At 42.9% G+C, this 24,479-nt stretch overlaps 1 protein-coding gene across 1 annotated transcript; it reads right to left on the bottom strand.

Moving 5' to 3' along the window:
- Window positions 1–1,579: 1,579 nt before the first annotated feature.
- Window positions 1,580–22,841, bottom strand: mcf2b (MCF.2 cell line derived transforming sequence b). Its single transcript, XM_071906202.2, has 26 exons — window positions 22,791–22,841; window positions 19,700–19,834; window positions 19,230–19,346; window positions 18,192–18,341; window positions 17,865–17,989; window positions 16,996–17,110; window positions 16,752–16,871; window positions 15,113–15,304; window positions 14,248–14,439; window positions 13,107–13,287; window positions 12,255–12,343; window positions 12,001–12,101; window positions 11,759–11,825; window positions 11,048–11,163; window positions 10,821–10,890; window positions 10,562–10,654; window positions 9,531–9,623; window positions 8,403–8,528; window positions 6,913–7,128; window positions 5,993–6,085; window positions 5,733–5,811; window positions 5,528–5,573; window positions 3,260–3,432; window positions 2,744–2,859; window positions 1,792–1,904; window positions 1,580–1,661 (listed from the first exon to the last, which is right to left on the bottom strand). The coding sequence occupies exons 1-26, from the start codon at window positions 22,839–22,841 to the stop codon at window positions 1,580–1,582; spliced, it is 3,051 nt and encodes a 1,016-aa protein (XP_071762303.2).
- Window positions 22,842–24,479: the final 1,638 nt, after the last annotated feature.

The following is a 24,479-nucleotide window of genomic DNA, read 5'->3' as shown; positions in this document are numbered from 1 at the left end:
AGGTGCTCGGCTGTCTAACAGGCCCATTTGCAATGTAAAAAAGAGTCAGACTGGGCAGTTTCATATGGCTTTCAGTTGTTTTGCTCTTTTAAAAAACAGCAGGTCTTTTGTCTGTTGTAATATCCCATTCTCATAACTTTAACTTTCAGACATTCATACCAACAATTCATGAAGTGATCCACAATGTAACTGTAATCCTTCAAAAGGCAACTAGAATTCTATACTCTTTATTTAAAAAAAAGTATCCTCGACCGATTACTGTCATTTTATTTTTGTAATCTGATTAAGTGTTGTGAGGATTACCTTTACAGTTGCTACCCAACACTGAGCCTAGCTCCCCCTCTTGGTGTAAAACAGCAGTGCAGGCAGAAATAAAGCATCAGGTGTGGGTTGTGCAGCAGAGAGCCGGCGGTCCATGCAGAGCAGCGAACGAACGCCCCACTAGCAGTTACAGCAGCAGCCGAGGAGGACCAGATTCATGTGATGGAAGAGTTGCAGCATTATCACCAATCAAAGATCAACAAAACCCAAAAACAAAGCCAAAATATAATGTTATAGCAGCAGCAGCAAAAGGAACAAATAAATAGGCAAATAAACTTCCTCATGATAGAGCTCTTTCATTATATGTATCGGAGCGTACAACACAGTCCGTTACACACTGAATTAGAGCAACCAGCTACAGTGGTAGCCAAAGTAGAAATCCCCTCACACTGAATCTATCCTGCATAAGTACTGCAGGATTTTCCCCAAATAGTAAATCTTGGGGGCCTGTTGCTCAGACCCCCAATATTTGTAAAAGTGACACTTTTACAGCGGCTGCATCTGTAGCTCGGTAGCTGGCTGCTGGACCATAGAGATACATAATAAGTTCCTTCAAACTTAATACGCTGGATACTACCAGGTAAAGCTGCTAGCCTCAGCAACAGAGCAGAAGGACAGTGTTATTACAAAAGGAAGCCACAATATTTAGCGGAATAGTTTGGCACATGAACCGTAATGATATGTTGGTATGCCTACGTATGGTGTCTGTGACAATCATTGTGGTTCTTCATAAGAAAATAGAGAACGATAAAATAAAAAGTCCACATGTATGAATAAAGGCCCCAATTCCCATGTTTTTAATTCTAACCCTTAGTCCAAAATATGACACTGTTTTACTACAGGAAAAGACAGTCTCTGGTATTGTGAGGTCACAAGTATGTAGCTTGCATTGTTTCAGTCTTCTGAGGTTCAGTCTGCAGCTTGCAGCCTTCTGAGGTGATGATGTCATATTAGCTTGAAGAGTAAAGTGTGTTGTTTATGTTGTGCTTCAATCTGACTGGTGGATGAACGTCTCGGCGGAGTCATACACCCCCTTTTGGTCAGGAACTGAATGAAATGTGTGTGTGTGTGTGTGTGTGTGTGTGTGTGTGGGTGTGTGTGTATGCGTGTGCGTGTGTGTGTGTGTGTGTGTGTGTATGAGGGTCCCGTTGGACTCAGGGCAAGAGGAGGAGAGTCAGCCAGATGAGTGAGGAAAACAGAAAGAGAAAGGAAACACATCACGGACAGTGGATCTCCCATCCTCTTTTCTGATTGGCTCTCAGCAAGTCTCTCCCAGAATCCTGTGCAGGTCCTCAGGCAGGACACGCCCTTCTTCACCACGACTTACATTCCTCACCATCCTGAAAATACACACACACACGCTTACATCTTTAACATAACCTCTCACTGAACGCAAACCATTTTCTGCAGTTGTATTTACGTCTATATTTTAAATCGACTATGATCAACATTTTTGAAACAGCCTCTTACCACATTCCTGATGAGTCCTCATGCAGCAGTTGGATGACATCACCGCAATTAAAGATGATGTCATCAGTGCTGGCCATGCTGCTCTCCACCATGACCCTGTACCTGCCAGCCACCTGGAATGGAAGACAGGGCAGTAAAACCCAGTAGAATGGTACATTTGTTTTATGTGTTTTGCACATTTACTGCTGTTGGCCCACACACACAGCTTGTTTGACTTTTATGGGTCCTCAGGCCAAGCTGTGTATATATATTATGTTCATTAGGGTTGTGTACCTCATGTGGATTTGCATAGATGTTTATGAGGTATGTATGGTGTCTAATCGTCATGTATGCGTGTATATAAGTGCAACTATGTGAAACTGTATTGCTTAGCATGGAAGACAAGATTCTGAGAAATCAGACAATGAAGTGTTATTGTATCGTATCATCGGTCAAGTGCAGCTCCTGAAAATTCATCTTTGTTTGTCAGTTGGTCTCACAGACAATGAGTGTTTGTCAGTCAAGGACTGTTACAAGGACTATCTTAACGTGCCATTCTACTGACACATTCAAATGAATCACTGCATCGTAACCAATCTAGCAGGCTGGTTCTTGCAAACTGGTCAAAATTATATTCAAAGGGGAAAAAAATCACCATGATAATTAAAACTTTTTTACTTGGTGCATGTGATTTGATCACTTTTTGAAAATCACAGTAGGCCAGTACTGAGTGTTAAATTCATATGGTGTATGCCTTACAGTGCCATGAGTACACACATTTAGTAAAGTCAAGTGTCATTAAACTACAAGTTTACCGCATGTATCTGAAAGGTGATCGGGCATTACAGTGCAGCTCCCACTGTACACTCCTGATTTTACCAGTTTATATGGACAGCCTGAGAGCACAGTAACATGCTGGCCATCGCCCAGTCAGAGTAAATAAGAGCGGCCACTGGATGAAGAAAACTCTCACCAGGGGGGCGGGCTGATCGTCCTCCTCTGAGTCTGATAGGTTGGAGAGGTCTGTAGCTCCGCCCCAGTCCTCCAGACCCTCACAGATAGCCACTGAGTGGGCAGGGGCGGGCCAACCTGCAGGTGACAGACAGCTGAGACAACTAATGACTGGACGATGTAGTGATCCAGTTATTAATCACTGATGTGCATGATCTATATTCATTGTGAAACATTTGTAATATTATGTGTTGAATATTAAAGTCCACAAGATCCTCATTTTTCTTCTTTGGTGATAAGCGGTTAATGCTGTGAACGCATCACTTCACAAGTCCTACCCGATACCGGTGTTTAGAGCAGCAATCGGCAATAGAGAGCAGCAAAATGGATATTTATTTATAGGAAAATATTGCGGATTATTACTTTAAAGAAAATGCTATGACAAGGATGAATGACTGTGTGTGTGTGTGTGTGTGTGTGTGTGTGTGTGTGTGTGTGTGTGTGTGTTCTACTGTTCTGATCTGACACAGCGACTCACTGCGTCGAGGTGAATGGACCACGGGGTCTGAGAGGGCGGGGCTGGTGTGTATTGACTCCTCCCCCTGGAACCTGTGGGAGTGGCTTGTCGCCGTGGAGCTGTGAGGAACATGGAGACACGCTGAGCAGCCCCCCATCGACGCTCCGCCCCACGACACACACACCCCTGACACACTGAACCCCGTCACCGTGGGAACGAGACACGACGACAACAAACAAACAAACAAACAAACAAGAACGAAAAACAACAACAACAACATCCACGGTGTCACAAAAACGAGCTCATACATCATCCACATTCTGTTAATTACTTCAGCATTCCATTCAATTCACATTCAAAACACATATATTGCAGCGTCCCATATCAAGGATCGCTACAATATATGAAAATATTATGTTGTATACACAGTATTCTGCACACATACAAGGCCTGAATCAAATCGCATTTGCAAATAATCCACAGCGTTTGCCTTAACCTGCTTTAAGTAGAAGATGGGTGGGGTTTGACCCATAGATCCACTTACAATAAGTTTAATCACAGGAAGTATTTTAGTCAGTTTTGTATACTTTTCTGCAATTAATAACTAACATGAGTAACATGAGTATCTCAATTGTCCTGATGTGGTAAACCCCACCCATCTGGTAAGTAAAAACACTTATTTACGAATACTACTTGAGCCAGGTCTGTATCATGTACACAAAATCTCATACAAATGGCAAACATTCACAGTACCTCAGTCTCTATCTGCTGGTGAGCATCAAAAAGCTCCACAAGACAATCTCTGACCGGACTGTATGAAATGTTTCACATATTTGACAACTTTGAGCTGTGTGTGTGTGTGAATCTCCTCTGAGGATAGTCAAGTGCTTGATAAGTTAAAACACGTCGCTCCTGCAGACCTTAAGTTCTTCAAATATTTGAAACAAAGTTAAAGTGTTTGGTGCCCAGGTTTATAATATTCCTACATGTTTGTGTTGTGGAGCTCAGAAGACCCAGCCGTTCAAGACAGAGAATCATTCATAACATGCTAGCATGCTAACAGCAAGTATAACACTGGTATCTCCTACAAAAGCCCTAGAAACACACACGCACACACACACACACACACACCTTCTGAAGCTCCATGACCGACAATATCCAAGCGAACCAGTACCTTCAATACCTACCAAGAGTTAGACCAAGACTTGTAAGATCTAACCAAACTTCTAAGATTACGGCAAGAATTTACATTGACTTGACACATACAGTGTAGGTGTAAAGTTGGCATGTCTTTAATTTCACATGTCGCCTTCACGTAGCGTTGGCTTGGAGTGTGAATAAGGCCCGCGCCACACCTACGCCTCAACAGATTTATTTTGTTTATGCATTAGAGGATATCACCGCTTTGATAGTTATCTCCTTAGAAACATCTGATGCCTGCACTCACTCTCTACTACACTCATTCACTATAGTGTTTAAATGCTTTCCTTGAAAAAAAGCCCAACCCCAGGATCAATAACGGAATTGTCAAACACACTTGAGAATGGTTCAAGGAGCTGGCCAATACCCTAAGGCGGTAGTTCTCAATCTTGGTCCTCGGAAGCCCACTGGTTTTCATTCGAGCCATCTAATCAGGGATTGATTTATACATGGGACGCCAGGTGAATGCTATTAACTATCTGGTAGGATAGAAAACCAGCAGTGCTCAGGATCCCGCGGACCAGGACTGAGAACCACGGCCCTAAAGGAAAGTTTCCAATGTTTGTGCGAGCCATTTTGAGTAGACGCAGCACCAAGCGCTCTCCATGGTGCTGAATCCCGTGTTTATACATGCAGACATTTATAAGGAGATACCTATCAAAATGCCGATATCTTCTAGCGTGTAAACGCATCTATGTACGTCATGTATAGCAAAGACGCTCCAGGTAGGTGTTGCAAGCACTGGTTCATAAGATAATGGCAGAAATACAACTCCATACACCCACACCCACATGGCACACATACACACACTCATTCAGTCACTTGTACGTATCACATTCCTACATAAAGATAAACATGATGCTTTGTTACAAGAAGAGAGAGACGTGGTGAAACTGGGGGGTCACTTGATTCTCAATTAAGTCATTTCAGGAATGGAATTTTCCTCACGACTCTTTTCCTTAATCAATCGAGTTTTGAGTTTCTTTCTGAACTGACTGAATTGAAAGTGAGTTGGCCCCTTCCCAGCATACATCAGGAGGTGAGAAACTGACACAGAGGGTCATAGGGAGGTCATGCAGGGAGCATCACCTGTCAGAGAGAGCAGTGTCTGACACCAGAAGGGACGGAGCCTCATCTGAGAGAAGGGGGAGGGACAGAGGACACAGAGGCGGGGCTTAAGTTCAAGGAGGTTGAATCATGCAAATAACACAGATTCTAGAAAGAAAGAAAGAAAGAAAGAAAGAAAGAAAGAAAGAAAGAAACAGTAGAGACAAGTAATAACAATAATAGAGACCGTTGCGCAGTTTCTGCTGGTTGGTAAGAATCTTTCGAATCTCTGTCAGCCAAGAAACTTTCACCTCTAGTGTGGGAGCCTAGACAGACAAGCAGACACACACACACACACACACACACACACACACACACACAGCACAGAGCAGGCCAGCAGTGTGTGAGAGAAGAGAGTCAGAGGCACAGTGAGTGATTGAATGTGTGCAAGAAAAAGTAGAAGATAGAAAATAGAAGATAGAAAATAGAAAGCAACGGAGCCCACACCTGAACTATGTACACCTCTTCTCTGCCACTGTACCAGATCTCAAACTTCTTCACATCTCCTTTCACATTTTCTGTGATCCCCACTGCACTCATCTACAGACAGACAGAGAGAAAAGTCATCATAATTAATTAATATGTTGCTATCATCCATTGTTATACTATTACTGATCATGTATTACTGTTGTTATTATTATTAATTACAACCACCTTTGGAAACACATATGTGAAGCTTATTGAACTGAACTGTAATAGAAATGTTGCATCTGGTAGTGCTATGTGTGGGAGTAGAGACGAGGGCTGGGCGATAATTCAATATTATCATTTATCGTCTTTCAGTGGAATTCTGCTGTCTAATTTGATGATAACAAGCAAATTTTATTTTAAAACACTGACAAAATGAGATATGGTAGGAATATTATTTGAAAATTTCAGTTGTGTTTGACATCACACCTAACATTAAGAAAGAAAAGCCAGCACTCTTAATGTCCTTTTATCATATATTTGAATGGGCAGCTATAGAGCACAAACGACGGACGCGTTTCAGCAATAAGCCATCATCAGCGTTGTGTTGCTCCAAGCGGAAGTGACACTTAAATACATACACGCATACAGTACAATTAATTGAATTAAGAGTGCTGGCTTTTCTTTCTTCATGTATTAATCTTTGGCCGTGCACCTAAGGAGGTTTTTTTTGACCGAGTTGTGCTCGCATTTGGCGGAGTTTAGATCACACCTAACATTACCATTCGGCTCAATGGAATGAACATTAATTTGATTATTTAATATGATTTGCATATGTGATCCATATCGTGATATACTGTATACCGATATTTTTAAAAAATCCTTATGATTATCGTGATATTGATTTCAACCATATCGCCCAGCCCTAGTAGAGACTAGTATACTTTTCGTATTCTTACTCTGAGGCAGTGTTTGAAGCTGTAGAAGGGCGCCCTGTCGTGTGTGTCCTCGTCTCTGCGCTTGCAGAAGAGCAGGGCGTGTTCATAGAGGAAGAGATGCCTCTGCATGGGCTTGAACCTGGCCAACTCCTTCATACGCACCGCCGCTCGCTTATGGCTGATCCACACACTGAAGCCTCCCTGCAGCACCACCCGGCCCAGCTGGCTCAGGTCGCCCTGCGAGACACAGACAGGTAGGTAGACAGACAGGTAGGTGGACAGACAGGTAGGTAGATAGATGGCATTCACCCTCAAGCACGTGTGTGAATGGGAAAATGCCTCACCTTATAACACTGTTTAACACAAAAATACCGCCACACAAAACACCTTCTTGACTCAACTGGCATGAATGGCAAGCCATATGTGATGTGATTCGCTGTCATTTTACATTGTATCCAGTGATGTGACCGAAGATTATACCTCAGTCCCCCCAGGATTGATTGGAAGTTGTGATTATTGCGACCAAAAATGCTTGATTTCTCAAACTTTGTGATGCAATTTTTGGAGTTTGGGGTGTTTTTTGCAGTACAATTGAGGGAACTGAAAAAAATCACATGTCAAGATAAAATGGTGCTAAAGTGGCAATATAGAAATACTAGAAAATGGGATTTTTGCAACTACTTCCCAATAAGAAAGAGTCATATATTATGACTTCCTGTGATTATAAGCATACTGCATATCACAGAAACTACTGGTAAATATTTTAGCACTCATCTTTTTTTATTTTCTGAACAGACAAAAATGGACTCAAAGTTACAGCAGAGAAAAATACTGTGCTTGGATTTCAGGCCTTATAAATATACCTTCAGCTCAACATCAGCACAGTAAACACCAAAGAAAATCAGTCCATTTGAAAGTTTCAACATAAAACTGTATAGTTTCATTTAAAAAGTATCCATTTATGTTTGAGGTAGACTTTGGTTTGCATACTGTTAGTCAGACGAACACAAAGGCTCATGACAAATGGAAACTATAACAATGCAGTTTAAATGAAAAACACAGACGCAGGTTACTGTAAATGAAAAATACTGAACAATGAAAAATTGCACTAATCTTCTTCCACCTGTAGTGAACAAAACTCAATTACAGTTCATTGTCATCTGAATCCTCCTCCATCTCCTCTACCAAGGTAGACATAGTTTGCTGATAAATATTTTGATTGGATTATTTGAAAAAGTGTCATGATTGGCCAAATATACAAGTCCTCTCAAGTGTTAATTTAGCCATTATAGACAGAAACATTGTGGTAATTTCAAGTTCTCACAAATACTGCAGGGATTGGTTGAATTAGCATTAATTATTGCAATCACAAAATTGCAAATTACTAGAGGGACTGATATTGGCTGGTATTTCTTGATTTGATTGGTTGATAAATAATCAATACTGGGGTGATTGGAAACCTGTTCTCCAGTGAAGTGATTGTCCATTCTATTGATCGGACTGGCTAGTACCTGATATCCAGTGATGGCTATCTGATGCATGGAGTCGTTGACGGCCTTCAGCAGCTCCAGCATGGAGTCCAGCGCCTCCTGCAGCTCACAGCGGTACTGGTCCTCCGTACAGTGCTTCAACAGCTCCTGCACCGGGACAGAGACACAGGTTGACAGGTCAGTGTTTTTCATTTTATCTAATCTAGTCTGGATAGATGTCTGCCTGCCTGCATGTCTGTTTGTAAACCTAAATGGCCGTCTGCCTGTCTGTTTAGCTTTCTGGATATCTGTAAATCTGTTTTTGTCTGGCTAAATGGCTGCCTGCCTGTTTGTGGAGCTGTCAATTTGTCTGTGTGCCTGTTTAACATGTCTGCCTGTCTCTCAGTAAGTGTTTTTATCTGTCTGTCTATCTGTCAGTGTGCCTGCTGTTTGTCTAACTCTCTTGTTTGTTCGTCCCTCCCTGCCTCCATCCCTTCATCAATCTGTCCACACATCCATCCACCCTGCTGCAACGGGTGATTTTTTGACAGCCTGCAAAGAGGAGGCAATATGTTTCCACCTGTCTGTTGGGTCTATCTGTCTATCCAGTTTGAAATAAAGAGACGGTAATGCAATATTTATTCCATTTGTCTAAACAGGACCCACTACTAGCTTGTGATCAATGCACTCTAATACTTATAATGGATTCTGGACTACAAGCATATAATGAATAGGAACAGGGTGTGCACACTCAGCTTCCCTAATACATATTTTGCTCACTACTATAACGGTGTGTCGGGGTTATCTAAGGCACATACTATGTACTCAAAACGTTAGTATCCCAACTTTCCCTTCCCTGTCTTCTTCACTGCATCCACTAAGAATGCTTTAATTATACTTTCATTTTGTAAAATTATCATTTCGACAATGTCAACAAAGAACTTAGATTACCTACTTTCTTTTCAAAAGTAACGTAATTATTGTTTTCATTTTTTGCTGCCAATCATTTTGTAAGAGAAGATGTCATGTTTTCCAAAAGATGGACATCTCATCTTGGAACAAAACGCCTCAGTTATGATTAAAAGAAACATAGTTTTTGTTTAACAGTCGAGTCAGTATGAGCTTTATTTCTACAGGACCCTCTATCAGACTCTAACAGATGTACAGAACCTTGAGTAGCAGCTGGTACTTGGTGAGGCGTTGGACTGGTTTCAGAAGGTAAGAGTCCAGACCCAGCTTGTGGTCCAGCTTCTTCTGGCATTCCTAGAGAGAGAGACAGAGAGAGAGAGAGAGAGAGAGAGAGAGAGAGAGAGAGAGAGAGACAGAGAGAGAGAGAGAGATAAAGAGGGAGAGAGTTTCCCATAGATTTTCTTCTAATTTGGCAAGGTGAAAAACCTCTGGAAACAACAATTAGACTGTATGATACTAAATATAATTATTTTAAAGGAATACACCAAGTTTTTGGGAGATTGGCCTGTTGCTTAACTTACCCATTAAGTGATGAGAACATAGACACCAAAATCATCCATGTGTCCCCGGTAGATCATTTGCTCCACTGCTCCATGCTAACAGTTTGGCATAAACTACTGTATGTTGATTGATCGTAGGCAACTAGCATTATAAGTAAGAGGACTGACTTAGTAATAAAAAGTTAGTTGGTTTTCATATAAAGGCCTGTAGATTAATATATTTTTAAAAAAAGAAGAAGTCATTCATTTAATATAGCTGATGTAGCCAGATTTATTTTTGGAGCAATTTCAGGTGAACAACCATGTATCCATCCGCTGCACAGAGATTTTTAGCTGTACACAGTCTCCCATCTCCCACCACGTTCATTTCATATGGAAACAGGGAAAGTAGTCCCTGGTAGTTCAAACCAATACGTTATTTTAGTATCATATTTTGTGTAAATTTACCAACCTCCTACACACAACTGCTCAACTTGGCCAAATTGTATTTAGGATTACTTGCCATTTACTGCTTTAAAGCTGCTACAAGTCCTCATTTTCTCACATTTGAGATAATGCTAGTCACCTATTATCACTCAACAGTGTATGCTAAAGTAGCAAATGACCTACTGGGTCACATGGATGACAATCTCCCAAATCCCTGGTGTATTCCTTGAAGTGGAGTGTCGGCTCCTCTCCGTGCCTCTTGAATGAGTAAGGGGAACACTGCTAAATTTGTGTAAACCACAGTACCTGAAAGAAGGGCGAATCAGAGCACTGTCTCCATAGCAACTCGGAGCGAGGCTTATTTTGGCAGTAACGCTCGTACACCTGAAACTTCTCCTTCTGCTCACACACACACACACACACAGACACAGACACAAACACATGCTTAGATGCAAAATATAGCATCTTACTTAACATGAAGTCGAAATATAATGTCTCACCACTTGCTAAATCTTCTAATCATAGTTCCTCACTAACCCTGTCTCACCCCCCCATATTTCCTCACCCGCCGCAGGAAGCAGGCCCCCACCCTCTCTGGCGTCTCCAGGCAACCCTGCAGATCTTGGAGGAAGATCCTGGATGGAGAATCCAAGAAGGAAATGAAAGGAAAACGGATTGGAGGGGAAAAGAGAGGGAGACAAGGACATTCTGTGACAGCTTGTGAGCTCAGTGTGTGTGTGTGTGTGCGCTCATGTGTGTGTGTGTGTGTGTGCGTGTGTGTGTGTGTCTTGCCTGCTGTGGAACTGGTAAATCTCTGGCATGTTGCCAAACAGGACGTCCTTCTGGCTGCGTAGAGCTGAGGGAAGAAGACTGGACAGAGCTGGGTCCTCCATTTCTGCCCTGTAACCCTGATCAAAGGAAAAGGAGGAGAGGAGAGGAGAGGAGAGGAGAGGAGAGGAGAGGAGAGGAGAGGAGAGGAGAGGAGAGGAGAGGAGATGAGATGAGGGGAGAGGAGAGGAGAAGCAAGGAGTGGGGAAAAAAGAGGAGGATGGGACAGGAGAGGATGGGAGATGATGGGAGAGGAGAGGAGAGGAGAGGAAAGGAGAGGAGAGGAGGAGAGGAGAGGAGAGGAGAAGCAAGGAGTGGGGAAAAAAGAGGAGGATGGGACAGGACAGGATGGGAGATGATGGGAGATGATGGGAGAGGAGAGGAAAGGAGAGGAGAGGAGAGGAGAGGAGAGGAGAGGAGAGGAGAAGCAAAGAGTGGGGAAAAAAGAGGAGGATGGGACAGGACAGGATGGGAGATGATGGGAGAGGAGAGGAGAGGAGAGGAGAGGAGAGGAGATACAGAGTGTGTTTGTATCTCTCAGGTCCTACAGTGGAAGAGTGAAGTATTCTGGGTAAATGAAGTGGAAGGAATGTGCGTCTACCTACTGGAAACACTGAAACATTTCCACTAATAGAAACAGCAGCAGCGTCTGTATTATCACCGGTGTAAACTCACCAGCAGGACAGAGAGCAGCTCGTCCACATAGATCCTCTCTGTCGCTATCAACTCCTTCATAATGTGGCTGGAGAGAGTGAGAGAGAGGAATAGAGAGAGACAGAGAAAGAGAGAAAGAAATAGAAATTAACAGAAATAGTTTTAGTTTAAAAGGCTTGAACATGGGGCAGAAACATTTAGCACAGACTAATAGTTTATCAATAAGTTCAGGGGTCAGGGGTCAGAGGTGAGAGGTTGCATACCGTGTGACCTGCTCAGGATTCTCTTCCGCCTCAGAGTCCGTGTCGGGGGCGGGGCCATACAGACAGCTGCGGTTGCCTTGGTAATCATGCATCACCTCGATCTAACGAAACACAAACCAACGGCAGGGAAGCTCTCTCAACTAAGGCAGAATAGTAATACAAACTCCCACTGTAGATGCTCTCTCTCTCTCTCTCTCTCTCTCTCTCCCTATCTCTCTCTACTCACTCTGTCTCCCTCTCACACACACACACACCTTGCGCTGGCCAGTGTTCCTCCTGGAGGCTTTCTTGCCAGGAAGCAGGTCAAAGGAGAACTTGGAGTTCAGGACATTAAAATCTACACCTGTAGAGAGAGTCACACACACACACAAATAGCATAGGTGAGAAGAGAGGACAGAAGAAATGCAAGCTAAAGACCGTACATGGAATACAAAGGAGGGTATAAACTTGATATAAAACATGGTGTACCATGTCTAATGCCGAGATAAGGGGGTGAATGAGAGGAGAGAGACTTGACAGAGCTACTTATGGAGGCGGGTCGAGTTGAAACGACTATACTATGTTTAAGAGAGACAAGGGCTGAGAAGAGATTTGTACACAAAAGAACAAAAACACACACATCCCAATCTTCAACAACATAGGCTGGACAGAATCCAAACTATTCAATAAAATTCTACACTGCAAAATCCCATAACAAGTGAATAAAAATCTGCCAGTCCGGTGAGATAATTTCACGTGTTCAATTTTCTTGAATCATGTGACATTATCTTGATACTCGTGGAGTAATCTCAAGACATCGTTGTTTCTAAAAAATGTTTGAAAAATTTAAACTGCATTGGAAGCAAGTAAAACTATCCCTATTGGCAGAATTTGGAAAACAAGGTTTTAAGACTGAACATGAAACTAAGAGTTGTTAAGACATTTTTTGCAGTGCATTGACCAGCTGAGCGTAAACATTAGTTTTAGGATGTAAATAAATGTAAAGACCTTGGGAGCAGACGACAGTGAGATCTTTCTTTTCATGAGAAGAGATTTGCACCAAGTTTAGAAGAGAAGAGGGGATTGAAAGGACGTGGCAGAAGAAGGGGGGCTTGAGAGGGCCGTACCATGTTTAGGGGAGAAGAGGGGGGACTTGCAGCGCAGTGAGGTCTGGTCAGGTTCTGGCCGGGGCGCCACCAGCTGGATGGGCCGGACCTGGATGTCCGCCAGCTTCCTCAGACATTGCTCTCTGTTCCTGATCATAGCCTGGACCGAGCTCAGCTTCTCCGTTACCACGGAAATTTGGGACTTGGGAGGAGAGAGAAGATGCGTGTGAAAGAAAGAAAGAAAGAAAGAAACCAATCAAAACAACAATGGAGGCGCACAACTAGAATCAGCTCCCTCCGCCTCACTTCACTGTAAACTCGGCTCTGATTGGCTACTGGCGGCCTTCGCTCTCGGAATGAATCTGTGATCCCAAACACCACAAGATTTGTTCAGGACCGCTGCAGATGTCAGGCTGTAAATATCAAAGTTGTTTGATATTTACCGCCGCAGCTCAGATCAGTCTGCAAATCAATCGGAGTAGGGAAGATTGAATCTGTAAACTCCTCACACTACCGGATCATTTTTGTCGACCGTCAGTCCCAAACAAGCCTTTGATCGAGATTTCCTCTCCGATTGTCGGGATGAGCAAGTCTGGTGTAAATTGGCTTGATAATCCTCTAGTGTGCCCCCGGCTTTAGGAGGGCTGAGAGGTTGTGAGTAGAAATTTAATCAGAGTCGAGTTAAGAGAGAACTTGGGTCAAACAGTAGCAAATAATTCTTAGTGTTTGGTGTTGTGCCAGCGCAACAAAGTGGCATTTTGCGGGATAGGGGTGCCAAAAATAATCAAATCTGAATGAAAAATCCCACATAGTGAGGAAGGCAGCATCTCCCAAGAATGGCCTGCCACCACAATCTTCCTTCTTAATACATAATGCTCGCTTTATTGTTTAAAACCATTGCATTGTGTCTTTGTCAAAGCTTTACTGTCTTGTTTGGAGTTGCTGTCTTCAGATAGTGTCTGTCAAATTAGACAGTGTCATGCAACATATCAATCATAGAAAAGATTACTAGTTAACTTTAAAATGTTTTGATTGTCTAAACTTCATTCATTGCCTTACCGCCCACCAACCGTAGATTAAAACTAAGAGGGCAGTGGAACAGCGTCTTGAGGAGTGAGGTGAGCTGTGAGTTAGATGTGTAGCGTCAGTAGAGGCGGGTTACCTGCAGCTGCGGGCTGAGTATGGCTTCAAACTCCAGGCTCAGAATGTCCTGGCTGTTCTTCAGTGCAGTGGGCGCCCTCTCCTGGTGGGAGCTCAGGTACTGCAGCGCCTCCTGAGCTCCCTCTCTGGTCTGGAACCTGTCCACCATCTGGCTCGCCAGCAGATAGGCGCCCTCGTCACACCACCGCAGGGCCTGCACACACACACACACACACACACACACACACACACACACGCACAGACACACACACACAGACACAGACACACACAGGATAACACACATGTTCAGTTCAGTTCAGATCTTTATTGTCACACAAGGGGAAATTCATTTTGCAGCAAGGCACAATAAAAACAGTAAGAACATAACGCCACAAATACAAAAGAGTCCATGCAATAAAGAGTCCATTCAATAAAAATAAAGATGCAGAAGTGGAAAGTGCATACACATGCACACACATAGGATAACACACACTAACACAGAAAACACAGGGACTTTTTACATTTTAGGCATTCAGTTGATACTCTTATCCAGAGCATCTTACAGTCGGTGCAACAGCAGAATAAATTTCAATTCCTAGATCACCATCATTATAAGCAAGCAATAGTAAGGAACCAATAAGCAGTAAGGAGAAAGGTAGAGAGAATTTTATGTTTTTAATTTTTTGGATGAGAGAAAAGTAGAGCAAGTAAATCAGGAAGACACACACAGACACAAAGGGACACTGAAATATGAAATACACAACCACTAGCGATTCTAATTGTTCTCATTTTGCATTTTCATTGCAATAAGCCTGTATGTGTGAGTATGCACAATCAAGTGTGTGTGTTGCTTGAGCCTGCGTGTGTGTGTGTGTGTCAGCTTCTACCTCTTCCAGGCGGAGCAGCAGGTCTCGTGCTCTGGTGAGCGAGGCCCGCTTGGCGCGTATGGCGGTGGTGATGACATCACAGTGATGTCGCAGCTCGTTGCAGCGCTGGACGATGAGCGCCAGGGCGTAGTGGTGGTTGGCGGCCAACTGGTGACCGTGCAGGATCACCACCTGGGCACGAGCCATCTCCTCCTGATACACACACACACACACACACACAAGGTCACTATTTGAAAAAAGTGACACCTACTCTTATATAATCACTGATAGTAGAAAGTGTTACTTTTTCAAAATGATAGAGGTAAATTTAACTCATTACATAAAAAAGACAAAAAAAAAAGATAACCAAGTGTCATAATACCCTGACAGATCTTCTAGAGATATTAAAAAATAAATGTTGTGTGATGATTGTTTTATCAAATAGACATATGTCATTTGGGGATTTAAATCTTCAAATATAACATAAAAAATCACCATAATATTGCAGTTAATTACAGTGAGAAGCAGTGTTATTAGCACAACAAAAACACATTTCATATACCAACTGGAGCCGTGTCAGAATGCCACTCAAGCATAAATAAATGTGTTTGATCTAATTGACGACATCTGCATCTTTGAGAGCATTGCACAGGCTCTGAGTGTCTGCCACTAATGTTTTATCTGCGCGCTGCATTCATCCAAAAATAGATTCTCAAAGTCTATGGGAATCACCAGTTTCTGTGCTAATCATTACAGCAGGGGAGTAGCTGAAAGGCATGTAGCACTGCAGTTGAAAGACACAAGAACAGATTGGTAAACAGGAGACTGGAAACTGTGATCAAATGACTTTTCATTATTGAGAGAAAGTTTGTTCTTAAAGTGCCGTAACAGGCATGACTCTTTCCCCATTTAAAAATGATAAATGTAGCATTTTGACATCAGTAAATCGTTACCATGTTAATTTTGAGGCATTGTTATAAACAAACAAGACCATCGCTGAGACCATTGGCAGACTCTACTGGCCTCTACAATTTTACATTGTGTGACACCAGATTTCACACAAAACCTGCTGGATTGCTAGATGGCACAAAACAAGAAGAGGCCGCTTTTCTTCCAGTGGAAACTGAGCTAAAGCTTTCAGAGTTTCTCACAGTGGCAGATGGTGGAACAAGTGAAAGGCCGATGAAAAAATCACTTCCAACATGTTTATCCTCTTTAGTAAAGAAAAAAAAAATAAACACATGCCAAGCAACACCAGGGAAGGGGATGAGGGACACGAAGCAACATCCTCTTTGCAACTGGAAGCAACAGGGTTTATGGGAAATGTGGTCTTAACTTTGAGAAACACCAACGCAAACAATAGTACTGGCATGAGATAGAGGCTACCTGTCTCAACCAGGGTCTCCTTTGTTTACATTAATTATACAAAAGTGTTACAGTTAATTTGACAATGATATATTGCTGTTTAAAAATGCTACACAGAACACCTTTAAAACTTGTCTAACTGAAACATTAAAGACGTGACCTCTAATCTTAATCAGTCAAGAAACATCAGACAGCAGACACAAAACACATTAATAATGCGTAGTGTTCTGCCTGGTCACTTCCACAATGTGTTTGTGTGTGTGTGTGTGTGGGTGTGTGTGTGTGTGTGTGTGACCTGCGCTTGGTCGTCCAGTATCTCCAGGTCTTTCAGTTGTTGTTCAGTTTGAACCACGGTGTTTCCCACAGAGAGAATGTCCTTCTCCTGGGCAGAAAGCCTCTCCAACACCTCGTCCATCTACACACACACACACACACACACACACACACACACACACACTCACAGTCAATCATCACAGCAATGTAACTTAGGGTCATGGTTAATGTGAGAGACAGAGAGTGAGAGACAGCACTCATCACACCTGCTGGAAGCTGATCTCATAGCGGATCAGCTGCAGGTACTGCTGCAGCTTCAGGTGGTGTTTCTCAAAGAAGCCATCAAACGCCTCCTCCATGTCTCTGAGCTGGGCCAGGAGCCTATACACACACACACATACACACACACACACACACACACACACACACACACACACACACACCTCTGAAAAGGGCCTGTATCGTCATCACCAATGAGCTCCATAAATATCCGGACCGGAACAGACAGATGTTTTGGTTCCACACTCTTGGTACTTTGCATATGAAATTACATAATGTCTATGAGGCTAAATTGCTGCTTTAATTCAAATTATTATTATTCAAGTTATTTTCAGGGCATATTGGATTTTTTTATCCTAATTATCCAAAAGTTCAAACTTTTCCTGGAAATATTAGCTGTTGTGTTGTTGTGTACACTCAATTAAAAGCAGCAGATGTTGTCTGCTTTCACTGATATAGAACATTTGCACTCCAAATGATCTGAAAACAGATTCTGGAAGGAAGGATTCAGCTATGAACACTGTTGTTGTGTATCCTTCCTCTCTAGAAGATTTTGGTCTTTTTCCAAGCTGTCATTGTACAGGAAGTAAGCTTTTGTTCGAAAATGGGCTGCCTGTTTAAATAAAGGTTTAATAAGATAAATAAAACAGTGTCGACCTGAGTATCAGTCCCACAACCATTCGTCTATCCATCCATCCTTCAATACTTAGGAACATTGTGTCAGCCTGAAATTCTCACAAGCCCCATTTAAAACAACCATTGACCCAAGTGCTGTACAAAAGATAAAAACAAGCAAAACAACTCTCTAGTTTCTCTGATTTCTTCCTTTGTCCTGTGTCTTCTCCCTGCCCCCTACCTCTGAACAGTGTCAGTGTCTGCTTGTATGTCTCTCTCCTCCACTCCGTCTCTCTTGGAGGCTTTTGCAGTTTCCAGGTTGGACAGCAGCAGGCGCCCTTCCTTCAGCACGCTCCGGATATCATCCTGAAACAGCACCTCAAAGTCAAACTCATTTACGCAAACCATGCATGGAAAAACTGGAAAACATCTGTGCAAACACATTCACGTACATCCATGCATGCACAGAGAAACAGATAGAGGAAAAAGAGATAAAAGTGAGAAACACAGAGGTAGAGAAAGAGCATGACATAGAGAGAAAGACGAAGTTAGAGAGCGAGGGGAGAACCTTCATCTGTCGGTATCGGTGTGTGTGTGAGTGTAACAGGAACTCAATGCCGTTAGCTTCGTCGGGAAGTTCGGTCTCAGCCAGCTCCGACCCAAAGCCCTGCAGCAGCTGGGCTATCTCCTTCACTGTCACCGCAAAGCTCTCAATGGCCTGCAGACACACACACACACACACACACACACACACACACACATACATTTGTGAACAGCTCTTATTCATGTGGGTTTGTTTTACCCTAATTCAGTACAAGGACAACATCTATGCCTGTAAGCAGATTAACTTTATCCACAGAACAGAATAAACTTGTACATTATAACAAAGTGCAGATAACTAAGCCACTTCACAAATCATGACACAGGCAAAGGCTTATGGGGAAGAGGGACAAATCCCTTCCCTGTGGAAAAATCTTTACCCAAAGCTCTTGAGTCATGAGCGCCTACACGTTTTTAGTGTGGGTGATCCTGATGGGAATACAACCTCTACAGCATGTTCTAGCTAAACCGCATAGAGACAAATGTAATGCTGCCATTCCCTCTGTAATGGATTTTTATGTGCTGATGTCGCTAAGAGACTGTAGGATTTTCATTAGGTCCTTGCTGAACTGCGCATGTTTGAAATACCTGTGGCTGTAAGTAAGTAGAAAATTGCTTTGCCCATTTCACATTTCTCTACAATTCAAATTGCTTGTTAGCTAGTAAAAGATGAATTCAAGTTCTCTGGTTTCCTGATAAGGAGAAGGAGAAGTAGTCTCATTTTACAGCATTAGATTATTAGATTTTTTTTGCTGGGTTTCGTCATTGTAACTGGGATTAATTCTTTGCAGATGATGTAACGTTACTGTAGTAGGCCTTGCTAAGTGTATGTTAGCAGTATCGTTACTTGTTAAGTTGTAGTAGTAACATACTGTTGGTATTGTTGTCATATTTTCATTTCCCAAGATAATCACGACTGGTAAGCTAGCACCAAGCTAGTTTTCACTTATTCATATTCAACAAACTGCCATACTCTGACGGACTGAATGGCATCAGAGCTTTATACCGTGCGAAGGACGATCCAGTCACTGTGGCAGTACTCCACTGTTCCAGTGAAATCTGAGGTCAGGTGGTTTTCATCGATATAGCGCAGCAGGTCTCCCACTGAACGCAGCATCACCACCTAGCACAGAAAACACAATGCATCTACAGCACACAGGGATGCAGCAGCCATCTGGACAGTACATTAATCAAAATTAATGTACTGTGTTGGGAATTTAACCAATTAATTGCTCCAATATTACAACAACATATTTCAACTTGGCTTTGTGGGGGTGATGAAATTAACTGTTCAGCATCATTAAAATGTATAAAATATCGGTATTGAATTATCCAAAACCAATTATTAAGCCCAATTATCAGTGCATCGTCATAGTGTGTGTGAGAAGAGAAGAGAAGAGAAGAGAAGAGAAGAGAAGAGAAGAGAAGAGAAGAGCATCTACTGTGCATCAACATGGGGAGGACGACCCCTCTCACCGGCATCTTTAACAGGAAGTCATCCTGGCTGAAGCGGAAGCCCAGGTCGGTGCTGGAGGAGGGGCTGGGGGCGGGGCTTATCAGGCTGGTGGGGCGGAGCACCAGGACCAAGTGCAGGTTGCCTGGAAATGAGGTCTGGAAGAAAAAGGAGAGGAGAGAAAAGGAAAAGGTATGATTCATGTTTAGACACCTTTATGATAGTATTTTATGCTGAAATGTAAATAAAGAGAGTAAGGAAATGTAGGACAGAAGAAAGAAGCGGGAACAGAGAGGAGAGGAGAGGAGAGGAGAGGAGAGGAGAGGAGAGGAGAGGAATTAAAAATGTGTGTAAACTGTGAGCTTCCTTAGGGCAACCACCAATATCAAGCATCACCATTATTTTCAGAAAAGTATTAATTTATGCTTTTTTCCTCCTTAAAACACTCTATCCGAATATAACTTCCATCACTATGATACTGCTTCCTATGATGTCTAGCGGTGGTTCTCGATCCTGGTCCTCAGGACCCACCTCAGAGCTACTGCTGGTAGTTAACTGCTCCATGTGAATGCAATTAACTACCACCAGGTGGTTAATTACATTCACCTGGAGTCCCAGGTGTAAACCAGTACCTGATTACACGGCTAGAACAAAAACCAGCAGGGCTCTGGCTCCGGAGGACCAGGGTTGAGGACCACCGATGTATAGTCATTTCAAGTCAAGTTTATTTCTACTGCTCTTCATCACAAAGCTGGTCTCAAATGACTTTACAGAGAACAAGCCTACCTAGACCTAACAAATCAGCAATCAATCACAAAACAAAATGACGCAATACAGTAGGCAAACAAAAATAAAACACAAGGAATCAAAACAAAGCACAGGACACAAAGTAGCATGTTGAATAGACATAACAGGCCTACCTAACCTACCGATCTTAGTATAGATTTATGTCAGAAATGATTTAGCCTAAAAATGTGGGTAAACCCTATTGCTGCAAATAAAAAGGTAGATGAACAGAGTTTAGGTGGCTTTAACCTCCACTGCATCCCTGGTCATGACAGACAGCACAGCACAGGGATTGACAGGAGTCAGGCAGTCAGTCAAAATGGTTGACCTATGTGGTTTAGCGGCAGCACCAGACACTCCAGCAGTCTACCTCAGCTTCTCCAGCTTTCATCCTGCAGTCTACCAAAGCTCTGCCACAGCATCAGCATCCCTAAACGTCAATCTCTTTAGCACTCTTTAGCTCTCTTCAGCACTTCAGCTGGTGACAGTCAGCTCCTCTGGCTGCCTCTCCTCTCTCTTCTGTATCCTCCTTCCCCCCTCTCTATCAGTCGCCTTTTCTCTGGCTGGCCTTGCTTTTTCTTCTCTGTATAAACACGAACCTCTGTCATCCTTCCAACTGTTAACACATTCACTCCTCTCAAGATATGGCTGACTAGAGGTAAATGTGAACTTGTCAATCCTTGATTTCTAATTTCAGTCATTCCTCTGTGTCATGTCTGCTTTCTTTCTCTGCCTTTCTCTCTCTCCGTCTTTTTGTCTGTCTGTTTTGTCTGTCTCAGCCAAACACTATACCAGCGAATTTCACTGATTAGCATATCTTCATCTTCAGACACGCGGGAACTAGTCCCTGAAATAAACTGCTATATAGTGTTTGGTTGGAATGAAAACCTGCAGACTCTTGGGTCACAGTGGCACATGATTGAAAAGACTAAACTACTGGTGTCATCATATTAGTTCCAGCTTGGACAAGTCAAACATTTCCAAAACTATTAGCCTTGTGATAATAAATTACCAATCCTTTGGTAATGGACCCAATCAAGTTGACTGCCAGTCATGTGATGGTGGATCATCAATCATGTTGTAGTAGACTACACTACAAATCAAGTGAACTACCAATCATGCTGAATAAACTCTTCACCCGCTCTCCGTCTCCTCCACTTATCACTCCTCTCCTCCCTGTCACCCACTCTCCATCCCACTGTTAGCCAATGTATATTGCCAGCTGCGTGTGTATAGAGATGATAACTTGAGAGAATACTGGTTTTATGGCAGAGTTTTAAACTTCATATTAACTTTTGAGGTACCATGATAACTCTGTGGTGCTGAATCTGCTGTCACGCTACTTTTTTTTGCACGCTGTTTTATCAGAAAAAAAGAGTTTCTGCTCTTCTGCAAAAACATTTCACCCCTGGCCTGTAGGTTTGCCCACTCTCAAAAACAGGTACAGCTACAGGTATTTCAGTACTGATTGCCTTGACAGGGATTTTCCCTCACAGGGATAAAGTCTAGTCTTGGATGTTAGACAGAATTCAAATAAGGACCTCGGCAGAAACCAGCTTTCAGTGTCCAGACAAGCTGTAATGGCTTTTAGACCTTTGCCTCCAGAGACTCCTGGCCTCAGATCAAACACTGACAGAGCTTTCTCTTCCCTCCTCTATGGTAAACCGTTCGTCTGCCTTACTGTGTAAATAAAATATATCAAGAAAACCTTTGTTTATTCATCCATGTCAGCAAAATCAAGCTTGATATTTATTCATATAGTAGGCTACGTATTACTGCCAATGGCTGAAGACTTGTCAGCATCTTTGCATTCCTTAACTGCATTTAGATTTGGATGGATTGGGCATCTAGTATTTATGAAGCATATTCCCAATGATACATATAACTTGAGCACACTCCGCACAGATATGATAGACTGCAGTGACAAAGCTGATACAGTCTATTGCTGTTATGCACCTGCAGCTGCTGTCCAAATACAGGGAACACACACACACACACAAACACAGACACGTTTGTCATTGGCCTGTCCTGGTCCCCTTCACCTCATCTACACTATCTTAAAGCTGCCAGCTGAATCTGATCTAGCTCTTCTTAACCAAGAGAGAAATACACACGAAGGCATTAGTATCATGTCTGATGCAGTTTGCATTGCACTGAACACACATCCCAAACCCATGCCGCAGTACTAGACTGTCTTAAGAGCAGCTCGCCTGTCCCTCTCTCTCCTCATCTCTCTTTCCCTCCCTCTACTCCTCTCTCTCTCTCTGCTGCAGTATCCTCGCCGCCCCGTTTGAAACCTCCCACCTCCCTCCTCCCGGCGGAGCTTACCGCGGCCCGGCGGAGACGGGGGAACCCCCGCAGCGGGTTGGACTCCGCCATGGCTTAGTGCTTCCCGCTCCTCTCCTCTCCTCTCCTCTCCTCTCCTGTACGTCCGCTGGCCGCCGCGCAACTCCGCTCTTCTCACCGGGCCCGGTAGAAGTCTGCAGCGGGACGTGGTGTCGGGAGCGAGCAGCCGCAGCGATGGCTCGGTAACCTACACTGCAGTGACCGGGCGGGCCGAGCGGGGAGCGGCGCGCCGAGTCCACACCTCAGCAGTCGCACTTCTCCTCTGTACCAGGATGGGGGGGTGCTGCCTGACGTCAACCCCAAAATAAGTTGGCCTGCTCCAGAGCGGCGCTGCATAAAACAGCCACCTTAACAAGTCATTTCATCTAGTATTGAGTCTTAAAATCTTCTTAGTGGGAAAAATCTGCCACTCTGCAAATCAATTTGTTTCAAGCATTTTCTCGATACTGTTTCAAGATGTTAAATTGCATTTTTCTAGAAAAGTGCTGAAACAGGTGACACTGAAGTTGAATTATCTCGTCCTATTGGCAGAATTTTTTCACATTTTTAAGACATATAACTAGACTAAATAATACTTAGAATACTTAGATACTTATATTAGAGAAAGGGACTGGGAGAGTTTTGTCATTGAAAGAGTAATATCCCATGGATCCGCTAGATGGCGCTTGAAGTTCAGGAGATAGTTGAGAAGTAGCCGCACCTCTGTCTCACCTTTCGACGTCAGCAAGAGGCGTGGCTCCGTCAGATCATACGGCTCCAGTTGTTTTGTATTGCATAGGCTGCAGTTCTATTCCTAGACTTTCCGTTCTACCCAAATGTATGTCTGGTTCTGCCCGAGACAAAGAAAATACAATTATTTTTATTATCATAATATGTATTTCAATTATTTTATTGTATCTCAACTCACCTCATCTTGTCTTAGGCTATATCTAACTATATGTACCTAATCTTATCTCATCTTATTTTATATTATCTCACCTCAGAGCTTACATCTTATATATATCTTATCTTATCTCACCTCATATCATCTGACATCATCTTGTCTCGTCTCATCTCACCTCATCTCTTCCTATGTCATCTGATTTCATCTTATATTTTCTTTACCTAACTTATACATACAGTATCTTCTTCACCCAGTATCTTTGTTGTCCACGAAGGGAAGACATGGCTTTACCCTGTGGCTGATGTTCCACATGAGATATTCCACATCAGTGGGTGGACGGCCGAAACAAGCGCTGCCGCCCACGGTGCTTTCACTCAAACTGCCCTTTCACGCCAACCTGACCCCAAAGTAACCTCTCAGTAGATGGGAACAGGCCAAAAGACCTTTGAGCTTTAGTGATCAGGAGCTAAAATAAGCCTCTAGGTAACACTATTCCTTCTAAGAAACTTAACTGAGAAAGTTCATGTATTGGTAACCTTTCCAAACATCGTTGTCAGATGTGTACTGAAAAAAACACACATTCACACATTCTGTTACACATTCATACATCAAGTCATGTTAACTGTTTGAAAGAAAGGCGTTCATTTTGTATTGAGAACTTTTAATTGTCTGAACAAATGAACATATGAATGATATTGATCTAAGAAAAAATATGGCAAGCATGGCACAGGTATTGCAAAATTAGTTGTAGAGCAAGTAAAAGTGATTCAATACAGATCTAGTATTGG

This window comes from Centroberyx gerrardi, chromosome 11 (assembly GCF_048128805.1).
Source record: "Centroberyx gerrardi isolate f3 chromosome 11, fCenGer3.hap1.cur.20231027, whole genome shotgun sequence".
In the NCBI taxonomy this organism is placed as follows: domain Eukaryota; kingdom Metazoa; phylum Chordata; class Actinopteri; order Beryciformes; family Berycidae; genus Centroberyx; species Centroberyx gerrardi.
This window is presented reverse-complemented; position numbering and strand designations above follow the sequence as displayed.